The 27934-nt window shown below is 30.3% G+C and overlaps 1 protein-coding gene across 1 annotated transcript; it reads left to right on the top strand.

The window, feature by feature from the left end:
• The first annotated feature begins 86 nt into the window (after window positions 1–86).
• Vha16-1 (Vacuolar H[+] ATPase 16kD subunit 1) lies at window positions 87–26532 on the top strand. The gene is made up of 3 exons (XM_067284639.1): window positions 87–297; window positions 14710–14902; window positions 25342–26532. Exons 1-3 carry the CDS (start codon window positions 216–218, stop codon window positions 25547–25549), a joined length of 483 nt encoding a protein of 160 aa, XP_067140740.1. The 5' UTR covers window positions 87–215; the 3' UTR covers window positions 25550–26532.
• Window positions 26533–27934: the final 1402 nt, after the last annotated feature.

Here is a 27934-nt window from a genome sequence, read left to right as displayed (position 1 = left end):
ATAAAATAATTTTACGAAATCGCAAAGAATGTTTTTGAAAAAAATATATTTATTATTATTATTTTTCGTAAAACGAAAATCGCGTAGTCGTCGCTTTCGGATCGATAAAGTCACGTGATTCTCCAGTCATTCGCCATCTTATTCTGCATTTGAAGTTAACTATCATTCCGGTTCATCATTAACTCTTAGACGTTTTAGATCATATAAAGCAGAAGATGTCCGCATCATACGAAACTGCACCTGTATACGGACCATTTTTCGGTGTGATGGGAGCATCCGCAGCCATGATATTTAGCGGTGAGACATAAGTTTTCTCCTATTGCCGGCTTCCGAATGAAAGACAATTGCCATTTTCTTACGTTATGTCGATTTAAAAAATTCTTATACGTCATTATCTATAATACTAATCGATAATAGAAGTAACAGTTAGTTTATTAAGTAAATATACGTTATTTTTTAATATTTATTATTCAGAATTGGATGAAAATAAAGTATTAAATCATTGGAATTCAATTCTAGGTTATACAGACATAAATATATGAATATTAATCAATGGAGGACTAAAACTAGGTTTAAACACTAAATTATGCATGTACAGTGCTAAAACTAGGCATTAAGACTGATAATTATGTCTAGTTCTAGTATATATACATAAATACTGAAAATTATATATGTATATACACTAGAACTAGGTTTAAAACCTTTGAAAAATACATGAATATATAGTATTAACCTTCAAAGTTTTGACTTTATAAATTTTATTTATTGAATTGGCATGATTCATGTGTTTTCAGGTATTGCATTATGAGTAATTGTGTGAAAATTAACTCATACTGGTTATTGCAAAATATAAGTTACTTTGGTTTCACTTTTAGATTTACATCTGAAAATTATTTTATGTTTAAAATGAAAATAAATGTTAGTGTTTAGAAGTCTCATTTTATTAATATGTCTTCGGATTTAGGATAAAGCTAGTGTTTATTTTCTTTATATTATTCTACGTAATGATGCAAATCATTGCGTAGAATTTTTTTATGAAATATTTTGTAAGCAAAATGATAAAAAATATGCAAGTTTCATTCTACCATTTTCGTACGAAACTCGAGTTAAAGTTTAAAATTTAAGAAAATGTCGAATAAAATTAATGTTACTCATAACTTACTATTACAATTTGGTTAATTTGATATTTTAAAAAATTGTTTGTTATTATAAATCTTGTGTGAAATAGTATTTAATTTGGCTTACAGATGACAGTGAATAAATTTTACTATGCCTCTTAGAAGTAAATTGTCATTGTTTATATAATTTCATGCAGTTTTTGAGTTTTTTTTTTTTCTTTTACAATTTTGTAGTTTTCATAATATTAACCAGAGACTGAAATAAATACGCAGATATCCACAACTCTAAAAATTTATGTATGTTTTTTGACGATTTAGTAATTTTTTAATCCCTGATAATTATGCCCATATTTTCATATTTAATAAAGACAAAATGACCATGATTAAAACTAATTATGTGAATGACCAGAGCTGCTACAGATTGTATATGCTTTGGCATATGTGCAACTTAGCAACATTTGATAAGATCACGTGCTTCTTTTTTCTTTTTATTTAAGGACTGATTTGTAACTACTTCCTGCATACTCATTTTATTTTACCCTACTTTTAATTTTAGTGAGTAACCTGAAATATTTATTAAACACCTGCTATATTGAATGTAAATAAATTAATATTTGTGTTTACTAAGTATTAAGTATTACATTCAGTATAATTATTTAAATGTAATGCCAATGCTTGTTACAATAGAAATATTGAATAGCTGTAATATAAAGTTGTTTCTTATTTTTGCATCATTCGATGATACCGAAATATTAGTCGTGTTTAATTAAAATTTGAAAAAGTATTTTACATATTTTGAATTTAAATATGTAAAATGTATAAATGTTGTAAATTTAATTATAAGTATAAAATATTTAATTCCTGTTGGTTTACATTTAAAAAAAATGATACAACAAATATTATACATTTACTCTAGTTCTGTTGACTAGTGATAATACTTAACAGGCTTTGTTAGAGTAGAAAGCATTAATTAAAATTTTTTGTGCTGGAGTAACATGATTACATACGTTATACATTAACATAATATTAAAAAAAATAATCTTTATTATATACAGATTGTTTATATAATATTTTGCTCCTTGAATTTTATAACTCTGATTTAAATTTGAGAACTTGCAGTATAAAGATTATAATATTCACATGAGTGAGAACAATAGTCACATAATTACAAAAAATAGCATTTATTTTATTGAGGTTAAACTTGCATAAAGCATGCATCATCACTTAATAGTTGCTTTCTCATTTTATCAGAGTTTTTATAATTTAATAATAAAATTTAAAGAAAAATATTTTGTATCAAATTATTAAATATAATTTTTCTTTCTCACATGACCTAATTTTTGACACAATTTTACTAAACTTTTTAAAAATATTTTGCCTGAAATCTCTTAATATTTTGGTTTTATATTCTTTCAATAATTTTGTTTTTACTTTGAAAGATTGTAAGAGAATTTCAAATTTCTCAGATATTAAGTGTCAAAAGGTTTTATATGAAAAAATTAATTTTTAATGTAGGATTTTCTTAGTATTAAATTGGTTTTGTTTTTGCACAGATGTTTATCAATGAGTAAAATAACATTTTTAATTATTGCTTGGAGGTCTTACTCTCCTTCACTAATCAAGCATCTGATAAATTTTCTTTAGTTTGTTTTATGGACTAAAGTTCTTACTTGAACCCACACCACATCTAATGCCCTTTTGGTTATTGATTTGTTGACTGCATTTGTAATAATTTGTAGAAATACCTTCAATATATAATTCCTTTTTAGGTATTATTTATTTAGTGAACATTTCTTTGAAAATATTCAAGAATGCTATTTATAATAATAATTTTTAAGATGTAAAACAAACTTTCCATGTCTTGGCCAACATTGCCATATTTCATAACCACAGAACTAGTTACTGATTGTTATTTTTAACCAGTACTCATATTTATAATTAATTCTAACTGATCATTTTATTTAAATGAAGATAGTTTTATCAAATTTATGCATGACGTTTACATGCATCTAGAGAGACATCTACTGGGCATAATTGGGCCAAACTTGATAATACTATTATTCAAGATGTGCAGAAACAATCTTTGTGAAAAAGAAATTTAGTTTCAAAACTTGCCATCAGGATTGGTGTGATGCTGTTAACTTGTTTCCTGGATATTAACCCCCATGATTTTTGGTTCTGGCAAAGTCTCAAGTATCATATATCAGGATGTTTTTAATTGGACTTTTAAAAGACAGAATAAAACTTTGTGTAAATAACATTACAGATCAGTTACATTTTACAATTCAACACACTATTTAGCCTTTGCAAGTTCTAATAGACAGTAATGGAGGCTACATTCAGGAATTTCCATTGCACTGCTAATGTTATAATTTGTTTGAGACAGTGTTTTTCCATGCCCAGTCTCTTGGAACTTGTTTTCTTAAGACCTAAAAATTAAGCAGCTTAAATGCTTTTTACATTCACCAGTTCATACAGCAATTTTTGAAGTCCACACGTCATGGTTTTTTACTTGTCTTACAGCACCACCTTTGGATAGTATTATTGAGTTTGGTCCACTTACATCTAGTAGATGTTTCTCTACATATCTCTGAATAGGGATACTTTAATTATGATCACTCTTAATTCTGAACCAGAAAATAGCTGATAAATACAGGCAAAAGCATTTGTTGTTTAATTATAATTAATTGCTGGATTAAGGTTGTAATTGTTTATTCTGTTTTAAGATAAGATAAAAACAATGCCTCACTAAATTTTACCAAGTTTTCATTCTTTATTCACCAAGGATGGGCAACCTTTTTTTATGTAAAGGCCACATTTCAAAACTTTTGAACTGATGCAAGCCACATACAACAGGAAAAAAAAATTCTACGAAATCACAATTATTTATTCATATATAATTATAAATTAAAATAGGGTATACTTAATTTAGGTTCTGGAACTGATGTAAATGTAATATATTGGAAATATTTGGTTAAATATTACCATATTTTACGGACTATAAGTCACACTTTTTTCTTCGAAAAATTGCCTCCAAAATTCAGGTGCGTCTTATAGTCCGTAAAATACGGTAGTCACTGCTAGTTTTAAATTAGTTCTGATGTGAGTCTGTTAGCTGGTTTATTGCTTTAATTTTTACTAAATTCATTGCGAGAAACAACTATTCACATACATAACTTGTAAAAAATAACGTTTGAATTTTTGCTGCATACTTCCTTAAGCTGGGAAATTGATATATTTATACATATTTTATGCAACACGAGCCACAAAAAATATTAATGCAGGCCACAGGTTGCCCATCCCTGATGTAGACAGAAAGGAAAATAAATTGTAATAGGCAAGATAATTTCAAGTAGATTTTTGATGAAAGCCAAAAACATCATTTAGCCATAAGGATTAAAAGCTATACTTTATTGAAGGAGCATTTTGGAAATTTTAAATTTAAAGTTAAGACATTAAGCCATCAATACATTAGACAACAGCTATAAAAGTTAATGTTTACTAATGTTACAAGAGTTATGAGTGACAATAGGTCATATTAGTAACAGACCTCAAAACTCAAAATAATACAAAATTACACAGTTAGTTAGTTATTTATTGAATAAAATACCAAAAAGGTATGTTCCTGATACAGTAGTATAACATAACCAGGTGCAAGCGTGACAAATGATAAGATACAATAGATGAGAGTGTAGATTACAATACATAGGAATGTAGATACGGCAAATTAAAATACCGTATACAGTGTAAATAAAAACAACAAGAATACAGGGGAAAAAATAATAATAATATTACAATGATACAATCAAAGTGCAAACAAAATTTATTGTTGAAAGGTTAATACTAACTTCTAAAATAAGTGAAATTATAAAGCAATGAAAGGCAAGGTGTACAGCCACTGCCAAGCAAACAAGTTGACATATAGTCAGATTTCTTAAAAAGCAAAATAATACAGATTAATATGTGAAATACACATGTACTCATTATGTTAGCAGACTAGTAGTGAAGACATGTAATGAAAAAGATGACTTCTGAAACTGCAAAGATAATTATTCAGTAAACTGCTTATACGAGGGGTGTTCAAATGAAAAGGTACATAATGACACTTTGGGTATAATTGAAGTCTTTATTTAAAGTAATCACCAGAAGCCTGAGCACAACTATCCCACTGTTTAATGAGCCAAAGGATTCCCTGTTCCCAGAATTCTTATGGCTATGACAAGAGCCAGTCCTCCACCATGTCCTTCAGTTTGTCGTCTGAGTTGAAGCGCTTCCCTTTGAGATGTTTTTTGAGCAGGCCAAACAGATGGAAGTTGTAGGGCGACATGTCCGGGCTGTAGGGCGGATGCTCAAGCTGCTCCCACTTGAACTTGGCCCAGGTAACTTTGTGTGACCCTGGAGATGTGTGGATGCACGTTATTGTGGAGCAGAATCACTCTCTCCATGAGCAGCCCAGGCTGTTTGCTCTTGATGGACTTGCATAGGCTATGGAGTGTCTCACAGTACATGTCACTGTTAATGGTTTTTCCATGCTTTAGGAATTCGAGTATCGGACCTCGGACGTTGAAAAAGACGACGAGCATCACCTTGCCTGCTGAGGGCACAGCTTTGAATTTTTTAGGGGGAGCCAGAGACAAAGTGGGACAGCATGCATGTTTCCATTGCATGCTGTCCCACTTTGTCTCTGGCTCGAAGTGATGACACCAGCTCTCGTCACCGGTGACGAAAAGTGCTCCAGGAAAGTGAAGTTTTCATGATGCTGGAACAGGTGTTGCAGTGCTAAACCCATACGCAGTTCCTTTTGCGGTTCGCTGAGCTTCTTCGGTACCCAATGCACACACACCTTCTGGTAACCCAACATATAGTGCACAATTGTCTACACTGTTCCAATGCTGGCCCCCACCATAACTGCCAACATTTGCATTGTGACATGCCGATCATTTCTCACCAGGTCGTTCACCTTGTCGATGAGTTCGGCCATGATTATTGTGTTTGCCTGGCCCGGTCTCAGGTCATTACTCGAACATACCAAAAATGGGCACTCCACTTTCTCACTGATTTGTCGGACACAGTCTCCCCTGTATATGGCCACCATCCGTCAGAAATCTGATAACACCTCGCTGCTCTTCATTCGTCAACTTTTGCAATGTTAATGCCATGATGTCCTCACGCACTGCCATGTCAATTGGACGGAACACAACTTCCTGCTTCTCTCCTGCGTCATGTGCGGGTGCATGTGCATGACGCACAACTCCGCCGGACACTACATTCATGTCCCTAGATGTCTCACTTCGGTATCCCAAAGCGGCATATTCCCATTTTAACCAGTTTGATTGCGACGACATTTCATACCTTTTCATTTGAACACCCCTTGTACTTGCAGTACAGTCTAAGATGGTGATCTTGATCAATGGTAATACCTGTCATGCTGTATGTATGTAATATTTACTCTATGGTTACTAATTTAAAATGCAATAGAGTGAAATATCTTCTATTTATCTACCCAGTTAACTTAATTATGTGTGTATTTTTGATATGCATATTATGTAAATAAATTTGAATTTCACTTCTGTATATGTTAAACACTTCAATAAAGAAACATAAAACAAACCAAAACTTCTATATAATGGCCTGACTATATGTATTAATATAATGCATATTGATGATGATAAATTATTGATATTAATTTTATAAGTATAGTATTTTTCCTATTTTTAAATTATAAGAAATCAATAAGAGAAAATGCAATAGCAAATTCTTCAAAAAAATTATTTAATAATAAAAAATTAAAAGCATTTGAATTAATAGAATTTCTATATTTTCATTTATGGTAGAAATTTCTTTTTAACGAAATTTTAATTTAACTTCTTAACACACCAGGATGAATATAAAATCAACTTTACTTAAACCAAATAACCGGAGCAAAAATGTTCTACTATTGCAAACGTTTTTGACGCCCCTTCTGGGCTCTTCTTCAGGCTTTTACGTAAATCCGTTGCAAGCTGTTTATTCAATGTTCAAATTTCAATTTAGAAGGCATTAGATTTCTGATTCAAAATGTGCACGTATTCCAAGATATTCAAATATCGGATATTAATATGAGATTTGAAATGCACGCTAGATTCAATTTAAACCATTATAAAACCAATATAAAATCAAATGCTATCGTCGATTAGGACTTGCCATGCTGTGGAAAGCGACATTTCTTCTTTAAAATTAATGCATGTGGACTTGCAAAACCTGCCTTAAATATTTCCATTGCCTCCATCACTTTGAGGTGATCATGATGCAGGGTGGTGAGGATGATACATGCTTCGTTAAAGTGAACTGTGATGTATGGGTTCGTCACATAAGTCGAAAGGGCTGTTGTGGATTTATTGTGTAGTATGTCTGACTTATGCTCCTTTAATCTTACCGCTAATGAAAGTCTGGTGATGCCAACATATACTATTTCTCTATTGTATCTGCCATCTCTTACCGGGACTCTGTAGATCCCCAGTGATCTGTCCAGATTGGGATGGTCTTTTCCATTCCTTAGTATGCTGTAAATGAACGGACATCTCCTGTACCCTATATTCATCTCATGCTTCTTGGCAATTGCATTATACATTGATTTTAAATGCGGGTTATAAGTGAGGGGATCCTCTTCTTATCATTTTCCTTTTCATTGTTTGGTATTTCCATCCTGCTAGACCAGGGATGGCCAACATACAACCTGTGGGCTGGATCCGGCTCACGTAATGGGTTTATGCGGCCTGCAATTAATTTTTCAATATTAGCTACTTAACTTCCAATAATTGGTCGAATGAATGATTCACGATACTTCTTCATTTAAAAAAAAAAAAAAAATTCCATTGTAGAGATTTACAACTTTTGTACTCGTCTGTTTATAAATTTACACTATTTGAAGAATGAAAAATCCCACACTCACTGAAACTCATCTGCCAGTCCACCATGTCACTCTGTTTATGCTGACGTGTGACTCACAGTGCTGCCTGCCTGTCAACCCTTTTTTTTTTTTTTTGCTTGTACGTTTCTTCGCATTGTAAAGTGACATTGCGCATGCGTCAGGAACTTCTGTTTGAACAAACCTGACCTGTGCCCAGGTCAGCGTATTTGTATTTAACATGATTTAATTTAATTTTAATATTTCGTTCAGCCTGTGAAAAAATTTTTCTTTGCAATACAGCCTGGGAGCAAAAACTGTTGGCCACCCCTGTACTAGATGCCACTTCTTGCGTATGTTTGTAGCTTTCACATAACCTACGTATAAGATTGTTGTATCCATGCTCAATGGCTATCTCTTCTATATTTCTTCTATTTTTCTTGTGTTAATGCCTGCATAGTGGAAGAGTGTGTGAATGTTCTCCTGACCAATGTTCTGAAGGCTCTTATTTTATAAGAAAAGGGATCACAGGATCTTATTGGAATATACATTGAGACAGCATTTGGTTTTCGATACACAGCAGCGTATATGTTTGATCCTTCAATTATGATGTCCACATCCAAGTGGACTCTGGGCTGTGTTGTTCAATCTCAACAAATAGTCCATAGGGATTGTTGTTCATTGCGTCTATAAAACGTTTAAGATCTGGTTTCGTCCTCCAAAAGATGATGATATCATTATGTATTTCCTATACATAGGAATGAACGACAATCCCTATGGACCTCAAAGTGTTGGAGGCAATGGAAATATTTAAGGCAGGTTTGCAAGTCCACATGCATTAATTTTAAAGAAGAAATGTCGCTTTCCACAGCATGGCAAGTCCTAATCGACGATAGCATTTGATTTTATATTGGTTTTATAATGATTTAAATTGAATCTAGTGTGCATTTCGAATCTCATATTAATATGTGATATTTGAATATTTTGGAATACATGCACATTTTGAATCAGAAATCAAATGCCTTCTAAATTGGAATTGAATGAACAGCATGCAACGGATTTACATAAAAGCCTGAAGAAGAGCCCAGAAGGGGGCGTTAAAAACATTCACAATAGTAGAACATTTTTGCTTCAGTTATTTGGTTTAAGTAAAGTTGATTTTAAAGAAATTTGATCAATTTTTCGAAAATGTTTAATCTGGCAATCGGTACCAAAACTGAAGCATTATTGAGAGATGAGTGGCATTAAATATATGTTACTCATCTCTCAATAATGAGTAATAGAAGATAAATAATAATCACCTTGTAGAAACTGATAAGAGGAGATAAATGTGGGGGACAGTTTTTTCAAGAGGAGAGGATTAAGTGCTGTTGATAAACTTTATTCAAAAACTGGAAAATTTCAGAAATACCAAATAAGTTTTAAGGAGTCTAAGTTGACTCATTGAATTATATAGTATTAGATAAAAAATTTGTCTTGGTAATTTAAGAAAATTCTTATGTATAAAAATTCCAAAAAAAATGTCTTTTCACTTTGTCCTTTACATGCATATTGTGCCATCACCAGAGGGATCTTTTAATGTTTTGCATGTTTGAGGTGTATGAGTAGTTTGAAATGAAAGGTTGACTCTGCTGTGGAACTGATATTTTTTCATGTGCGTGTGAAAGGACAAAGTCAGAAGACACATTTTTTGTATTGTCTATTTAAGAATTTTCTTAAGTTTTGTAAATGTAATATTACATTGCATTACAAGTCTTATTTAAAACTCCAATTTTATTTACTTAGTTGTCAATGCTATATTAAGACCTAGATATTATATATGCATACTTCAAATACTTTTATGTTGTTGAAATGTCATGGCCTAAAAAGTTGCTTGAAAATTTCAGCAGCTATAGGCTACACTAATATGTAACATTAAATGTTATGTTTGTATAGAAATACAGTTACAGTCAAATATCATTATCTGAATATAATATGTACCTGAAAATGATTCAAATTCTGGGAATTCAGATATCGGAAAGTATTCTTTCCTTCATCTCTTATGGAAAAATTTTAGTTTGGTCCTAGTCCATCTGAATAATCTAGTGACACTGAAAGATTGCAAAACATTTATTTACCCATCACTCCATGATTTTAGCATGATACTAAACTTTAGTAGGATGATTGGAATTTATAAATACTTAATTACAAGCATATTCTTTCATATTATTAACACAACGAATAAGTGTAGTATCTTGTAGTGATGGTGATAGTATATCAATATTTTTTTCTGAATATACTCAATACATCATTAGTTTCTCATTTTGATACTGTTGACAATCAATAGATTTTTTTTTAATGGAAGTATATAAAATGTAACAATTTCTGCATTTATCTAAGGAAATATCCAGGAATTCGCTAGAACACTTATGTGAAAATCGTTTTGCCTCGCATAACACAACGCACTGTGTATAAACATATTCTCACAAGCAGTGTGGTGAGATGGTGAATGCTTTAGCCAAATTTCTTTGATAATAGCTTAAAATAGCCAAAAGTAGACAAGTATTAAAGTTTCCTTTTTATAAAGTAAAAGAACTTTTAAAAATTTAAATAAAAATAATTCTCACTTAGATTTTTTTTGACATACCAGTTATAAAATTCAATCTTGACTGAGTTATTTTATCAAATATCTTACCAAGCATGTATTTGTGTTTTAGTTTACACTTCCAATTTGCATTACCAATTTAGATTTTCTATTGTCCAACACCCATTTGAAGACATACCAGTCCAAAGTGAGAGAACCTCTCATTTTATCTCAACAAGATGTACCTGCAAAACTGTTAGACTTCATTAGTTACATTGAACATTTTGCTGAAAGGCATTACATGGGCTATTTAAAACAAAACTATCAAAGATTCTTTATATAATTCAAGAGAGATAATACAAATCTATTTAGAATTGGCATTTTTCACTCTTATTCTCTAATTTGAATCGTCTGTAATTGTTTTTTCCTGCTCCTCGGTGTTTTGAGTTAGAGACGTTTTGCTGTGTTTTCATTACTGTGATACCGTACATTTTTTTTAATATTAAATTAATTTTTTTAAAAAAGAGAATGATGAAAATAAGCAAAGTATTGAATTTACTGTAATAAACTGTGAAGAATAATCCATTCCACAATAAAAATATATACGTGGAGAAAAGGTGTTTCTTTTCCTTTCGATCTGTCTCTCTTTGCCTCAATATAATAAGTCTGATATTAAATGATAGTCTTAGAACTAAAATCTACAAATAATGTGAAGAATAAGTTCATAAGATAACATTGAAATTGTAATTAAAAATTACTAAACTGCTCAACTATGATAAAACAAAATAACTGTGGGGGAAAAACAGATGCTGGGAATGAGGTCTCTTCCTATTTCTTGCTTCTACTGGAGCAACTTTTGAATTTATCACAAAAGTACTTTGAAGAAATATATAATACTGGGATGATTCAAATATTGCAATAGTACAGGATTTTATTTGTTATGGGAATTTAGAAATCAGGTTAGTATTTACTGCTGTAATTAAATTTTTGTTAACAGAATTTTAAACTAAGTGAAAACATCGTATTAATGATGAAAAAGAAAAAGGTTTTTCAGGTTGATATGTTGTAATGCTTTGTTTTATTCTGGCAATACTTTTGAAGTAAGTTTGCTATAGAAAGTGAAAGGGCATAAAAATTTAGACTTTAATGTATATTGAATATTATACATTAAAATCTTCAAATTTAAACAAATTTTTAAAATATACTTTATATAGTTTTTTGATAAATAACAGTGAAATTGTATACTTAATTGTAAAGTAGTTAAACAGTTTTTCATTATTAATATATTCATATTGATTTGTGATATACTCACATTCTGTTATACCATATTTACAGTATTTTTATTTTAAGATGCATTATTGATTTTGTCTGTACTTATTTGCAATAATATATTAAAATATAATGTAAAATTTAATTGAAATTCTAAAATAAAATATTTATTTTATGATTTAAATGTTTACACTATTAGACAGTGCTATTTCTGTTCTACCAAATAATAGCAAAACTGTAAAATACATTTCTTGCTGCAAACAAAATTTTTCTGATGTTTTTAAATGGTAATAGTCCAAATTAAACCACGTAACCATTGCACATGTAAATCAAGTGATAAAACAGATAAAAGTTTACTCAAGTACATAATGGATTGGTGATGAGCAAGCTTGTGTTGAAGTAATTACCTTCTTATGTATTGATTCATAAGGTGAAAGAATGTAGATACTTTTAACTGAGTCATTTTTTTGCTTTCTTATAATGCAAATAAGTAATGTTTACTGCTAAAATCTACATTTGCAGTATGAATCAGATAGATTGGGTTTATTTTAACCAACGTATAAAAAATAAATAAAAGCAATGGGATTGGTTATTTATAAATTTTAAAAATTAAAAAGTAAAAAATACTTAAATATCTCTTTTAAACTAGCGAGTTAAAATTAATCAGTTTTTTCCAACTTCGAAGAAACTCAAAACACATAAGTGGAAAGAATTGAAGTTAACAATCACCTCTTACTTTATTAAACCTTTTCACCATATTTATTTCACTTTACAGCCTCATCAGTGGTCATTTCATTTAACATTATCAGTGCTCTTATATTCTATTAACGTATCCCAGCATGCATCTACGCTGACTCCCGTATTCAAATTAATGGTATTTGCATAATTATTAATACAATAGTGTTCCACAATACGTCTTATAAGTACATTTTCTATTTTATACAATATTTTTATATTATTACGGTCAATAGTACAAATTTTATTGCAACAATGTTGATACCAGGGGGATTCTATTCTTTTCAGTTGTATTGCCGCTTCGTGCTCTTTCAATCTTATTCAGAGTTTTCATCCTGTCTCGCCAAACCTTCTTATCTGTACATGTCCATTGTAGTTTATAAACAACTCCGGCCACATCCAAAGGATTCTTCTTAATTGTAGTATTTCCTTTATTAATTAAATAAAACGTATTGATCGTAATAATATAAAAATATTGTATAAAATAGAAAATGTACTTATAAGACGTATTGTGGAACACTATTGTATTAATAATTATGCAAATACCATTAATTTGAATACGGGAGTCAGCGTAGATGCATGCTGGGATACGTTAATAGAATATAAGAGCACTGATAATGTTAAACGAAATGACCACTGATGAGGCTGTAAAGTGAAATGCATATGGTGAAAAGGTTTAATAAAGTAAGAGGTGATTGTTAACTTCAATTCTTTCCACTTACATGTTTTGAGTTTCTTCGAAGTTGGGAAAAACCGAGTAATTTTAACTCGCTAGTTTAAAAGAGAGATTTAAGTATTTTTTAGACTCCTTGATTTTTAAAATTTACAAAATTTTATTTGGTTAAAATAAAGATTAAAATTTGAGTGAGATCTTATATTTTTATTCATGCTGGTCAACTACCATATTAATGTTTGTTAGCCAAATTATAGCTGGAAATTGAACTGTATTAAATCATTAAAAACTATAAACCACTCAATCCACTCATATGCTAAATTATATTGTGTGTGTTTAAATGACATATATATTTCAGGTTTTGTCAGATATTTTGTGTTAATAGAAATATTTTATTGTTTTTAGTGATTAAACCATGGGCCATCTTTCATATCCTTAAGTATTTTATTGTTTAATTAAACTAATGTAAGAAAAATAATGTAAATGTTTCATTAAAGCAGAAACTGCAAATATGGAAATATAGGTGCACAAAACCTTTAAAAAATAGTAAAAACAATTTAATTATGAACATTTTTGATAATTTTTAAAGACCAAAATTCCACATTCAGAAAATTATTCATTATATTCTATTTTTGCTAAGTTTGAATATATATTCTACCTGAGGTCTTTATTAAAAACGACTGAAACGTTTTGTAAAATCTTTAACTATTTAATTACAGTGTCTGAATAACATTTAATGAAATTATATATTGTGTAAATATACATTTTAAATACATACGAGTACTCCTCACTTTATAACAGAGTTCCATTCCGACGACTACGTCATTAAGCGAATTGGTCGATAAGCGAGGAGCCTGCCCTGGAATATAGGATCGTTGTAAAATTATACAAATTATGCAACAAACTTCAAATTTATTCATAAAAAGACTATTATAGTACACTATTAGCCTATTATAGTACGCTTAGTGCGCATGTCACCGTCTGCCACTGACCGACACTCTAGCCAAGAAAGGGGATTCACCGAATTGCAGGTTGAAACTCGATTGGTTGTAAGTGCGAGTGGTCGTTAAGCAGATAGGTCATAAAGTGAGGAGTACCTGTATTTTGATATGCCTGAGTTACTAATGCTATTTACCCTCTATTCAGTTTACATTTGGAGGAATCTAAAAATCTTTTAGCAGATACATTTCTTATAATGCCACTATATTTATGCAGCATTATTTTTATTAATAATAAGTACTGTTTGCTTCTTATTGGGGTCAATAAAGACAAGTTTAGAAGCAGATAATATATAATACGCTGAATGACTGGCTTGCTTTTCATTATTATCAGTCTAAAATATTTGTATAAGATGCAGTAGTATAAATACTGAAATTATTTGTTGTTAATGGAAAAGGAACGTCTTAGATAGTAAAATTCTATAAGTGGTTTTTAAAGTAACTAATGATTGATTTTATTGTTTCAGCATTAGGAGCAGCTTATGGAACTGCAAAGAGTGGAACTGGAATTGCAGCTATGTCTGTAATGCGTCCAGAATTAATCATGAAATCAATTATTCCCGTAGTAATGGCGGGTATCATTGCTATTTACGGATTGGTTGTATCGGTACTTATTGCAAATAATATCAAGCCCCCAACCGATGGATATCAATTATATACGTAAGTATAGAAATGCATATAATTTATTTCAAACATTAAAAATTAGATAATATTGCATACAAGATTTTCTGTCTAAATAATTTCAGAATATATTGTTGAAAATAAATCTCTTGCTTTACAATTTTTATAATAAGAAATTTTGCCTTTAAAGTCAGAAGTTTTCAGAACAATTTCTACAAAACAGAGGGTTTGAAACAAGCATCTATTAGTGTAAAATATACATCTTAAACTCATATTCACTCAAAAATTAAGATATGATTTGTGCTTACAGAACACAACAAAATTATAAAAATTGTTACTTGAGTTTTGTATATGCTATGTTTCCATAATGGCATTTTGAAATGTTGAAAATACTTGCATATATTTAATTTTTTCAAAAGCTTTGATCTTTAAGTAGTATATATAGTAATATCCATGCACAATTATCACAATATGCATGGATATCAATTAAAATATTAACAATGAGTACAGTAATGTTCATATGTCTGAACTGAAAAGCTTTTGAAAATAACTTATCTGTAAATAGAGAATATCAAATCTCTGAAAAGTTTTTCTGAATTCATAAAAACTGATTTTTAAAAAGATGAAGTTTACTTTGTATTCTTGTTTAAACTAAAATTGAATATTTAAGACATCCACTGCCATAAAAAAAAATTATTTATTAACTTGATTAATACTTTTCATAATTTGTCAAATTTCAGAAAACTTTAGCACAACTATTTTCTCAAAATACTGGGTCTTTCAACAAGAGGTGTCATTTTAAATTTCTCGCCATTTTTCAATTGTCAACATACATCTGTCATTGCAGTGACATTTGACAAGTAAAAACTAGGAGGTTTTCAAATATTGATTGATACACAGTTGCACAATGCATTGAAATAGTGAAAATTCACTACAAAAACAGTGAAAATATTGTGGAGATGGGTCATAAAGTTCATACTACTTTTGGTCATTATCAAGTGCCTTCTTGCACAGTTATAGTGAATTTAATCAATAAATTTGAATGTCTGAGACATGTTAGTGATGTGAACACTCCAACTCGTGCTAGTTCGGCCAAATCACCTGGAAATATCACCGCTGTAGCTGAGAGTGTGGCTGAAAACCAAGTTGACTGACTGACTGAGTTGAAATGATGTTGACTGACTTTTTTGGCCTAAAATTGATGCTATAGATGCAGACAACATTTACTTCTAACAGGACAGTGCCACCTGCCACACAGCTTGTGAAACAATGGCTCTATTGTATGAAAAATTTCCAGGACATGTGATTTCTCAAAATGGAAACTTTAATTGGCTGCCAAGATCAAGCAATTTAACATCATTAGACTTTTTCTTTGAGGCTATGTTAAAGGTAAAGTCTACACCAATGCTCCAGCAATGATTCAAGCACTCAAAGACAATATTACAGCTGCTATTGGCGAAATACAGCCAGTATTATGTGAAAATGTGATGAAAAATTTCATTAAAAGAATGACCATTTGTAAGAAGAACTGAGGTGGACATTTGGCAGATATTGTGTTTCATTACTAACCTCAGAGTTTGTATGTTGGATTAAAATAAAAATATCACCACTTTTTACGAAAATATTGCATTTTTCTGTTGATTTAAAATGACACCTCTTATTGAAAGACCCTATACTTACATGTTTTATTGTGGCATAAAATCTCTGTTAAAGTATGCTGCTGTGGAAAATGGTAAACTACAAAATTTCTAATTTTGCAATTTTAATGTTTAATAATAATTTTCATTATAAACTAAATGCAGATTTTTGTTTTTTATAATAACAAAATTCTTGGAATATATTAATTTATTATACGGTGCTTAAGTTACATTAATATATTTTAAAATTGGGTTTAATTTCATAATGTTGTGTTTGTTAATTGAAACATTCATGTGAGATGGAATGATGCAGTAAGAAAATTGTAGACACAGTGTGATGGCATGGCATGTTTATCAAAACAGCAAACATTTTTCTGTAATACTTAGTTTTACTAAGTAAAAAGGTCAAAATTACTGTTGTAATAGAGAGTGAAATAAAAATTATAATAATTGAAACAATTACTTTTTACAGTTTAAATTTAGTCAGTTAAGAGGGTGGAGAATAATTGACAGAGGTCAGAAATATTTCCAGAAGCAATGAACTGAATTTGAACATTTTGGTTTTTAGATCATAAAATTGTAATTTAATAAATAAATGTTCTTTTCCATGCATGTAAATTTGACTAAATTTTGGGGGGATGTTTGAATGGGCAAGCATTAATTTTTTGAAATTATTCAAAACACATCACATTTGATTGTGTGCTGAAATTGGAAATGTTAAGATTGGAAATTTTTGTGTTATTCTTCAACTGTGATTTATTTTATAACAACTTCTAGGCTTACTCAGATGCATTAAGTCTGATTTAAGTTCTTGCATATAGCATCTATAGCTTGTTGCATGCAAAGTGATGTTATTTTGATGCATTCTCATATACTATAGTCTTTACAACAAATGCTACTAAATATATTTACAATATTAAGTTTGTTGCATCCTGTTCACTTATGCACAGCAAATCTAGTGCACTGTTTTTCCTCAAACTGTTACTAGTTTGAATTGCCTCAACAACAGAGATATGCAACCTAACAGAGGCTACCTATCCGTATTTATAGTATTTTCTAACAAAGCATTGATCATGTGAAATGATGTAATTTCTGATTTACCAATGAGAGGTCATGTCTGCATTAGTAAGAGACAGATATGAATTATTTATATTAAATTGAATTTTGGAGGAGAAATGTGATAGTAAAACATGTTAGAATTGATTAAGCAGTAGAGATTATATAAAATGTTAGCCATAGGAGAAACTTGTCATTGTATTATCATGAAACTGCTAATAATAATTATTATTTTTTTAAGTTTAAAATTCTTCCAAATAGTTTTTAATTTATTTTTTGTAAAATTGTTTTCAGATATTTGGTTTATTGTATAATAATAAAGTGTACAGTTTATTTTAAAGATATCTGAATGTTATGCTGTTATGAATTTATTTAACAATACAATTTGAAATATATTCTTGTTGAATCAGTTTGACATAAATTTACATTTATTAAAAACTATTCTTAATAAATCTAAACTGGTTATTTCATTAGACATGCCCAAACCAAACTAACCTATATACATCACTAAGTTTAACATACAAACATGTTTTTGATTACATTCAATGAATAAGTTATTGTCTGGTTAATCTCTTAAATTCAAATGGTACAAATTTAACCAAAAAACTTTTGATATGTGGCATGTTCACAACTTGTGCATTTGTAAATTATTTAAATAAAAGTACATACATGTTAGTTGATAACTATAAGAGTAACCAAGATCATGCATGCATTCACAAGACTAATAAATTAGAACAATATGCTTCACACACAGAATATCCAGTTGGATTTCTTATTCTGGGACATCTTGGATACTATCATTTTATTTTGTGCACTGTATGGTTCTTTACCCTTCACTTTTCTGATTTTTTGGCATCATTGAATAGCATTTTGACATAAGATGATTTGAGAGTTTTTTCATTTCTTTCTTTCTTTGGAATTTCAAATTTTATATTGCTTGTGTAAAATCCTCTATTTCTTTGAGCTTGCTTTTCAAGTATAGTATCAGAATGCTTCATAGTATTCTGATGCTTTCTCTAAGTACAGACTCCCATATCTGAACTAATGTGGGCAAGTGTTCCAGATAAGGGAGTATTATAATTTTTAAATAAGACTGTAACATATCTCCTTACTGTATGTATAAGAAATATTTATTTTGACTTTGATGCTTGCTTAACTATTACAATTTTGAAAGTATTGTGTTGAAGTTAGTTTGTTCTTTTCAATTTGCTAATGAGCTGCTATGTCACACCAATGCTTCATTGTTTTCATGTCAGCAATGGTTGATGTATTGTGCTCTTCTACAAACTTCAAGGCAACCTTAATTTAAAAAAATATACACTCTGTAGTGGGGAAAGATAAGATTTTGAGTAGAGTTCAATAATTTGAAAATTTTTGATTGTCTTTGATCAGTTTGGATATAAGAGATTTCTCTCTACTCATGTTAGATGGAACAATTTTGTTGTAGAATTCAATAGTTAGAGATACTTCCATCATATACTCAAACTCTCTAAAGATAGCGCCTGATTCAGACATAGATTTTTCATGTTTTCTTGAGTACATATAAGGTTATCTTTGAGTGATCTAGCAGATAATTCTGTTGTTCAAGAACATAAATGATAATTTTGCAACTGATAGTCCATAAATCCAACGTTTATATGGAGTTACTCTTTATTATTGGTATTAGTAGCACAGTTTCTGATATATGCAATTTTTCTGATGTCAGTTCTACTCCACAAATGAAACTGCAAATAAGATTTAACAATGTACAAGGTTAATTTTCTCTTCTGCTTGATCTTGCTGTAGAATAAATCAGTGTGAGTTTGTGTAATATATTCTTATGCTTTGAATAAAATTCTAAGCCTTATATTTATGTATCCTCTTTGTCTTTTGTTTTTTACCTTCTGTTTTCCATTCCTTAAAACAACTGTTGTTCCTCAAAGAATGTGCTCATACCTCATAGCTTCAAATATGATACGAGAATGTATCCAGCACCATTTCAACTTTGGACATCAAAAAGGCTCATAAGATCACTGTGCACTGTGCCTTTTCCAATCCTCATTTGGGTAATTTGAAAGATTGTTGCACTGAAAAACAATGTTCAAATTCAGGTGATTCTTCATCTGAGGTGTAATGCTAAAAACAATAAACTCGTATTAAAAATTATTTAAATCATTACTTTGTTGTTTTCTTCATTTTTCTTGTATTTGCATTTTGATATTTTGAACCTCATCATTACATTCACAGGACTAAGTTTATCCTATAAACAATATCTCAAAGAAGAGCAAACAATTACAAAATGTAATACAATATTTTTTTAAAAACAAATGATATTTTAATATTATCTTGGTCAATTATACATTTACATTTTTGTTGATATTCTATCCAAGGCAACCAATGACGTTGTAGTCTTAACACTGTAAATGCTACTGAATTATTGTTACTAAAGTTTTTTTTATGTCCTGTTTTTAAAATACATTTAATCTGAAGGTGACTGTTGAATGTGGTAGAAAATGTTAGTTTATGGATTATTTTTCCTTGCTGGATTCTTTTCTCTCCCCCAAATTAAAATAACATTTGGCTAATACAAGATAGTTTTGTACCTGGATATCAAATAATGCCAAATATTCAGTCCAAAACTAATTTATAGTTACCAGAAACAGCTTACTGAATAGTTCAACATTGATTTTATCATATTAGGAAGAATTTTATTAAAAACTAGCAGGTAGGCCCGGCATTGCTTGGGCAAAGTAACAATAGCGAAGTTTAAGATTATTACGTTATAGTCAACCTTACCTGTTTTTGCATAATGCAAGAATTTGGTCCCCCTGTTTCCAGACTAATTCGAGAATTGTTAGATGGGTCTAAAAATATGTTTGATTTCCTGCAAAAACGAAAAAACTGCATCTGCATCTTGCCCGTTGCTTTCTCTTAACAATTCCATTGTTACTTAACACTTGCCTAACTACGTACCCTAACTGTGTACCAAATTTCAACTTTCAACTCCTAACCGTTTGAGCTCTGTGTTGATTATCATCAACAACTCATCTCGATTATATATATAGATTAAATATATTTTTTATTTTTTATTGAAATAGTTTGTGCCAGAAATAATATACATACACTAGTTTCATCTGTTTATTTCTAATACATTTTCTTGTTTTACACCTGTTTTTTTTTTAAATATAAAATCAGGTACTTGTAGTAAGATGTAAACTTTCTAGAAATATATTGAAAAATTGTGGGGTGTAGAAACAATAAATTAAAAAATGTGTTCATATTTTATCCTTCACACCTTCAGGATTCAACAATAGCCTGATGAGTCTTTAGTGGATTGTTTTTTCTTTGAGTCTCTTTGCTTTGATATACAACATTTTTAATATATTTTTTTGTATCTTTAATTTGTGAAAGACAAAATATGAAGAATTCTTATTTTTTAATTTATTGTTTCTCCTACATATGTCATAATTGTCACCCTGGTATTTATATCTGTAATATTGAAAAATGTTTGCTTTAAAGTTTGAAAATGTAAGTATTATAAGGTGGATGATTGCTCAAAATCCTGCAGATTGTTTACCAAGATGTAAAGGTAAGAAAATTTATCTCAAATTTTATGGGATTGTCCATAAATTACATAAAGCCATTTTTATACTTGTTAACTATCATTCCTAATCTAATGCTGTCACACATTCTCATCCCCAACAATCAGGTTTAAAAAATGTTTTAAAACTTTTTTTTTTTTGAAATAAAACACTTGATATAGTAAAATAGAAAAAAGCAGAAAAACTTCAGCATAAGACTCAAGAATGTACAATGTTTTATTTAATATAAAGTATAGCATTTTTAAATGTTTTTTATGGAATGGCATTTTTTAAAATTCACACGTACAAACACCAAAACAGGATTGACAGCAGTGGATTCTTCAGCTTGAAGAATTGTTTTTTTTTTTCTTCAGAAATATACAACACTCATTAGTATTTGTTTAGATGCTTGAAAACTTTAACAAGCTTTGTTTCCTTTTCCTATCCAAGTTGATTTCTAAGTTTTGAATGAACAGGTCCATAGGTAGAGAAAATTCTCTCAATTCCTGTTGAAAAAGACACTGCTCTGTAACTAATTTTAAAAGAGCTTCATCAATTCTGTCATATAGTGACTGCCACCATGTAAGAGGAGTGATATTAGTTAGTACAGACTCTGCAAATGTGTTACAGAAATGGGCTAGTTTTTGCCAAGTATTTTAAAACTGAAGGCATAGCTTCTGGGTAGTAAGCGTGGCACACAGCATCCTTCATACTGTCTGTTACCATCCTTAGCACACACCAGGATAGCCATATCAATCTATCTTTGGCTGCTTGCATGACTAGTGATCCCAAGTTGCAAGTCATTTTGAACACTATAAAAGTAATGTCATCAGTAGATGTATAAAATTAATGAATTTAATGAACACAATTTTGAAATTAGATTAGCCAGAATTGTTTTTTGTAACTAATGTAGCTCAAACTCTGCAAGTGAATATATCTTACAAAATAGCAACAAATTGAACCTTAAAAGAAATTCCAGGATAATCTATTGCAAATTCTAACATTTTCAATCTTCAAAGGAAGTCATCTTCAGAATTCTTTAAATTGGAATGCGGAAATGGAATGTTTTTAAGAATTATTTAAAAAATGCATAAAGAGAATTAGTTTAACAATTTTCATTTAAAAAATTTTTTAAATTTAAATTGAATTTAAATCTCTCCAACATAATTTTTTTAATTTGACTGTTCCCTTTTGTATAAGGATTGCCAGGCATAAGATACTTGTCCTTTCTCTTTGAAATTAATGCAATGGCTGCTCTTTACAGATTTGAATATTTTGAGAGTTTCCAGTGTCCTTATTTGGTCGTCATGCTTAGATCATCTTATGATGGAAGCTTGGTCTAGATGGGCTTGAATGTTGTTGTCTGCAAAATACCTGGCTAGGGCAGTGTTGTATTTTCCTTTACTGATATCGTACTTGTGTTCAGCCAGCCTTACTTTGAGAGATCGTGTGGTGACTCCAATGTACTCAAGATCATGCTGGAATCTATTGTCTCTCAGCATAATCTTATAAATGCCAGGAACCCTAAGCATGTTGGTGTTGTCCTTTCCATTTTTGAGGATGTTATAGATAGTGGAAACATGCCTATATGCTAATTTATCACCTCTGTGAGAGGCAATTTCTTTATATAAGCTTTTCATGTTGTGGTTATAATCTAGAACTATGCAGCATGTGTTGTGAGCATTCCCACTTTGCGATACAATGTTATTGGGTGTAGAAGCAGTACCCCTGTTGGAATAGGCATTTGCTAATTTACAAATAAGATGTTTTTTTCTAACCATGTTTTTTAGCTATGTCCTCCAGACATTTAAGCTCTTTTAATATGTCCTCGTAATTCGTGCAGTGGGTAAAAGCATGTTTGGTTAAGGCACGAAAGGCAGCTATTTTGTAGATATATGGGTTGTTTGAGTTCACTGGTATAAACAAAGGAAGGTATGATGGTTTATGATAAATATTGATATGGATAACTCTGTTTATAATACTGATATTGAGATCTAAAAAGTGTGCCCTTGAATGGCTGGCTTGGTCTAATTTTATTAAAAGTCCATATGGGTTATTCATTTTTATATTGTGGAAAGCAAAACCAAATATAAGTTTTGCTTTCCACAATATAAAAATATCATTGATGTACCTTCTGTATATGATAATATTAGGAAGGAAAGAAGGTAAGACTATTTTTTCTAATAACCTAATGACCATCTCACAAAGATTCCCTGATAGGGGACTGCCCATCGATACCTCTTTTTTGTAAGTATGTTTTGTAATCATATTCGAAAAAAGGAGGAATAGCATAACATATGTGCTAGTTCTAAAATATGTTTGTGATGTGCAGGTTCATTGTTTATACTTAACAAAAAATCTCTAAGAGTACAAAAACATAACATAATGGATATTACTGCACTCATTAATAGCCATACAGACTAATAACCTTTAACTCATCAGCTGATTCATTCTCAATGGAATTGTATACAATGTCCAGCAAGTGTCCTCCAACTTCCTTTCTGTGTGAAGGGTTATATCCATGTCACAACATCTGACAAAATTTTATAAATTTGGGATGTTCTACATGAGTAATGGCTGAATTGGTGGCATATATAAATTTTGCGCATTGGACGTCCAATTGCATTTTTTGATTAGTCGAGGTTTTCACAATAAATGAATCAATGTGTTGCAATTTCACTTTGCTTTTGATACAGTGCCAGTGCCACTAGTGAAGCCAGAACTGGTGGAGGAGCATTTCACACTGGTCTCAGACTCAGGCTCCTGGCTTGACTCCTGCCAATCTAAATAATAAATATAGATACAATAAATTAATTACTAATTAGGTGTAAATTTTTAAAATTACTACTATATATATATATATTAGTAATTTAAAATCTTAAAAATATATATAATATATATAAATGATTAACTCATGCTTTAGGATGAGAACCAAAAATAATACACTTTATGCTTGAGTCTAATAATTTACACACTTCTGTATGTTCACAGTTTACAATGATTATGATATGTAATTGTATACTATATGAATTGAGTTATGACCCATGTCTCCTTTCTGAATTACTGGAGGTAATCACATGCCACAAAACCTTTAATTACATTTTGTGGCATGTGACCCATGGAAAACTTTATAGCAAGCTATAGAAAATTTTAAAAATTATAATGGTACCCAGCTGTTGCAATTTCTGTAGGTGGTTATCTTCAATATGCTTTTTTATGAGCAACTAATCCAGCCATTTCTTTCATACATATTTTGCATTGCACCCTGCATGTTGGTCTTCCTGGATTTCCAGAAATTAGTTTGTACTGGTTCCAGATATTATCAAGCCTTCTTCCTGCATTCATTTTTTACTTAACAAGTAACAACAATAATAATGTTTTTTCCATCCAAGTAATATTACAATACATTAGCTGTGTTGCTAACAGCATGAACTGGCATTCTCTGTCAGGAACTCTCCTCTTAGAGATAAAAGTTTCATGTCACATGCTTTCATGACCCATGAGAGTGAGAAAAATCCCCCATTTCCATGCCCACATTTAGCAGAAGTCAGAAAAAGTTTATTTACTAAATTTATATAATAAAACATCTTTTAAAAATTTAAAACAGTGTTTTACAATGTAATATAAAACTGTTTTAAAACAAAAAAAACAAAGATTTTTGAATAAAACATGTATTGTTTTATTTCAGAAAAAATAAATTTCCCAACCCTGCCAACAGTTATGAAACTTACATCCTTGATCAACCCCTTAATTGTGCTTAACAATAATATACAGCAGGGAGTACTGATGTTACAACTCTTTTTATTATATCACTTACTTTGTCTCTCTAAATGTGCAGTATAACAAGGGGCTATTGTATTTACATATATAACATACAAAACGCTGACATAAACAGTATGATTTGCTAAGCAACACTTCAGAAACAAAAATGAATCATGCCCCCCTTGTAACACATTGTAACGATTACCTATAAACTCACCCACCCATGTGTGTTAATTTATGGGCAGCCCTATTCTTCATCTTACAGAAGACTGAAAGCTAATACTTTGTATAATTTTTATTGTTTAAGATATTAAATTTAGGTCGAAATTCTCAATTATATATTTATATTTCAATAAATGAGTCTGAATATTTTTAATAACTGTAGAAAAATGGTGTAATTTATCTTAGTTTTCAAATGTATAAAAAATTAGTGATTCTCTATTATTTAAATTTCTATTTATAGAGGTTTTCTCCAACTTGGTGCAGGACTCAGTGTAGGATTAAGTGGATTAGCTGCTGGATTTGCCATTGGAATTGTCGGCGATGCTGGTGTTCGCGGCACTGCACAGCAACCTCGGTTGTTCGTCGGAATGATTCTAATCCTGATCTTCGCTGAAGTATTGGGTCTGTATGGGTTGATTGTTGCCCTAATCCTCACTACCAGAGGCTGAACATTAAGCAAGCTGATAGATGTTAATAATTTTGTTGAGGCTATTTTGTGCACATTTTCCTGTTTTATTCATTGTTGTAATAAACTTAACACTCGAAAAAAGGTTGGTTCAATATGTATTTTGGGCATAGAAAGGTGCAGATTACAACGGTACCATTATCTGCAATTTATACGTCAGGTAAAACTGTTTTAATTTTTTTTTGTTTATTTTATTATGCAGAATTTGATGTACAGGAGATTTTATTTTCCAAGCAATATGTATATTCACATATAATCATCATTTTTAATCATTTTTGAAGTGTTTCAAATTCAAATATAAAGGAAAAACAAAACAAAATATATGGATGGAAACCCAGAATCTCAGATTTGTATCGAGTAGTATATATATATAAAAAAAAAGAAAAAATTTCCAATACTTAAAAGGATTTTTGGTATGTCCGTGGCTTTAGGTCATTCTAATCGGATAGGATATACCACATTCCATGATTATATCCAAAGTTGTGAAACTTTCACATGCACTTGTCTTTCCAGATACTTTTCTTACAATTTTCCTGATTGATTTTTCTTTTTAATTTCATGTAAGAATGTGTTTCTGGCAATGTGCAATAGATAAAAAGAATACATGTAGATAACATTTAGTGAACTATTTGTACAGTATTCTGTGAATTTGAAGCATGTGTAGTTTGTAATATTTCATATTTAGGTCGTCATCACCCGTACCGGAATCTGGTCGGCGGTCTTTAAATGTGCAGATTAGTTTTATGGTCTCAATCGGATTCATTAACATGAAAAATTCTGTAATTGGTATATGTATTTCTGCAAGAAAACAGGCATATTTAATCTGTAAGCTATTACTTTTTTGTCTGTTTGCAGAAGGGAGGAAAAAAAATCCAGATTAACTATACCTGTATCTCATATCAGCTATAGTTGCAAATTAATGTACTTGAAACAATTAAGTTATTAAATGTTTAAAATTTCATTGAATGTGTGGATTTAAGAACTATATATATGTTATGATTTCATTTTTCAATGTATTTTATGTAAATAATTACAAAATATTAGAACAACAGGTTTCATGACTCATTTATTACACAAATATTTGATTTATAGTTATTATTTATAAATGTTTAGTTTCATCAAACATATTCTTCAATTTCTCATCCATTTTATTATCAATAAAATTCCCAAGAGAGATGAGAAATTAGTCTTTGTTTTTAGAAGTTAAGATTTTGAATTTTACATATTATCCAATGTCAGAATGCAATAATTTTGAAAAGATTTAAGAGAGAAATTTCAAACTAAATTTACAAAATATTTTATGTGAAGTACAAAAATATTTTCTTATGCTTTTATGCAGCATAAAAATCACAAGTTTAAGCACTTTTGGGTTTGCATTCATCATTAAAAACATTGTTAACCGTGTAATGATTATCTATAACAGGGATGGCAAACCGATGGTACGCGTGCCCAAAGTGGCACATAAGGAGAAATCATCTGGCACATCATGTATCATACGATTTCTGTCTTTTTCAATCATCCTTTCGGTTTATCACCTGATCATCCTTTTTTCAATCAGCTTTTTTACAGTTATTTTAATTAAAGTGTATTCATTTAATTTCTTTAAATATCATTATTCGAAGTCTGAAACTTTGGCACGCATTAACATCTTTAAAGCTAAGTATGCTTACAATATGGCACGCGAACACAAAAAGGTTTGCCATCCCTGATCTATAGTCTTCTAATTGCCATATTCACAATCAAGGATTGAGGTTAGAAATTAACCAATTACCATTCACTTTACTTTCATACCTGAACACTTATTACTCTAACATTTCTCGATCTGTGGTTGTGAATATGGACGTGTTTATGTAAGTGAATATTCAAATTTAAGTGTTTTAAACTGTGTTCAGATTGGCATACAAATTGCTATGAAGTAGATATGAACTGTCAGCTTGTCTTTTGGCAACTGTTTGACAAACTTTGGTTTATATGACCAATTATCTTTTCATAACATGTTCAAAACCTTTTCAGCCAATCACATTCTAATTTGTCAAATTCTGGACTGTAACTTTTGTATATAATCCTGAGGCACAGTTACACATTCGGTTTCATGTGCTGTATGTAATTAAGGGTCGATGTCCAGTATATAGATTGTAATAACAAGACGTCCTTTAATTTATTGACCCTGATAGCTACATCATTATTATCCCATAACCAACTATCAAGGCCAATAAATCAAAGGACATTGTCTTGTTAATATAAACTACATATAGGATAGCATCCTTAATTGCATGCATGAGACTGAATGTGTAAGTATGCCTTAGGATCACATTCTAATTTAGTTTATCTTGTGTACTGTGATGCAAATGACGTTTCTCTTTATTTT

This window comes from Centruroides vittatus, unplaced genomic scaffold (assembly GCF_030686945.1).
Source record: "Centruroides vittatus isolate TY-2023 unplaced genomic scaffold, ASM3068694v2 scaffold_1431, whole genome shotgun sequence".
Lineage (NCBI taxonomy): Eukaryota > Metazoa > Arthropoda > Arachnida > Scorpiones > Buthidae > Centruroides > Centruroides vittatus.
This window is presented reverse-complemented; position numbering and strand designations above follow the sequence as displayed.

Coding starts and splice junctions, on each gene's coding strand:
- Vha16-1 (XM_067284639.1), top strand. CDS start 216: ATGTCCGCATCATACGAAACTGCACCTGTATACGGACCATTTTTCGGT. Junction 298..14,709: donor CGCAGCCATGATATTTAGCG/GTGAGACATAAG, acceptor TTATTGTTTCAG/CATTAGGAGCAGCTTATGGA. Junction 14,903..25,341: donor GATGGATATCAATTATATAC/GTAAGTATAGAA, acceptor TTCTATTTATAG/AGGTTTTCTCCAACTTGGTG.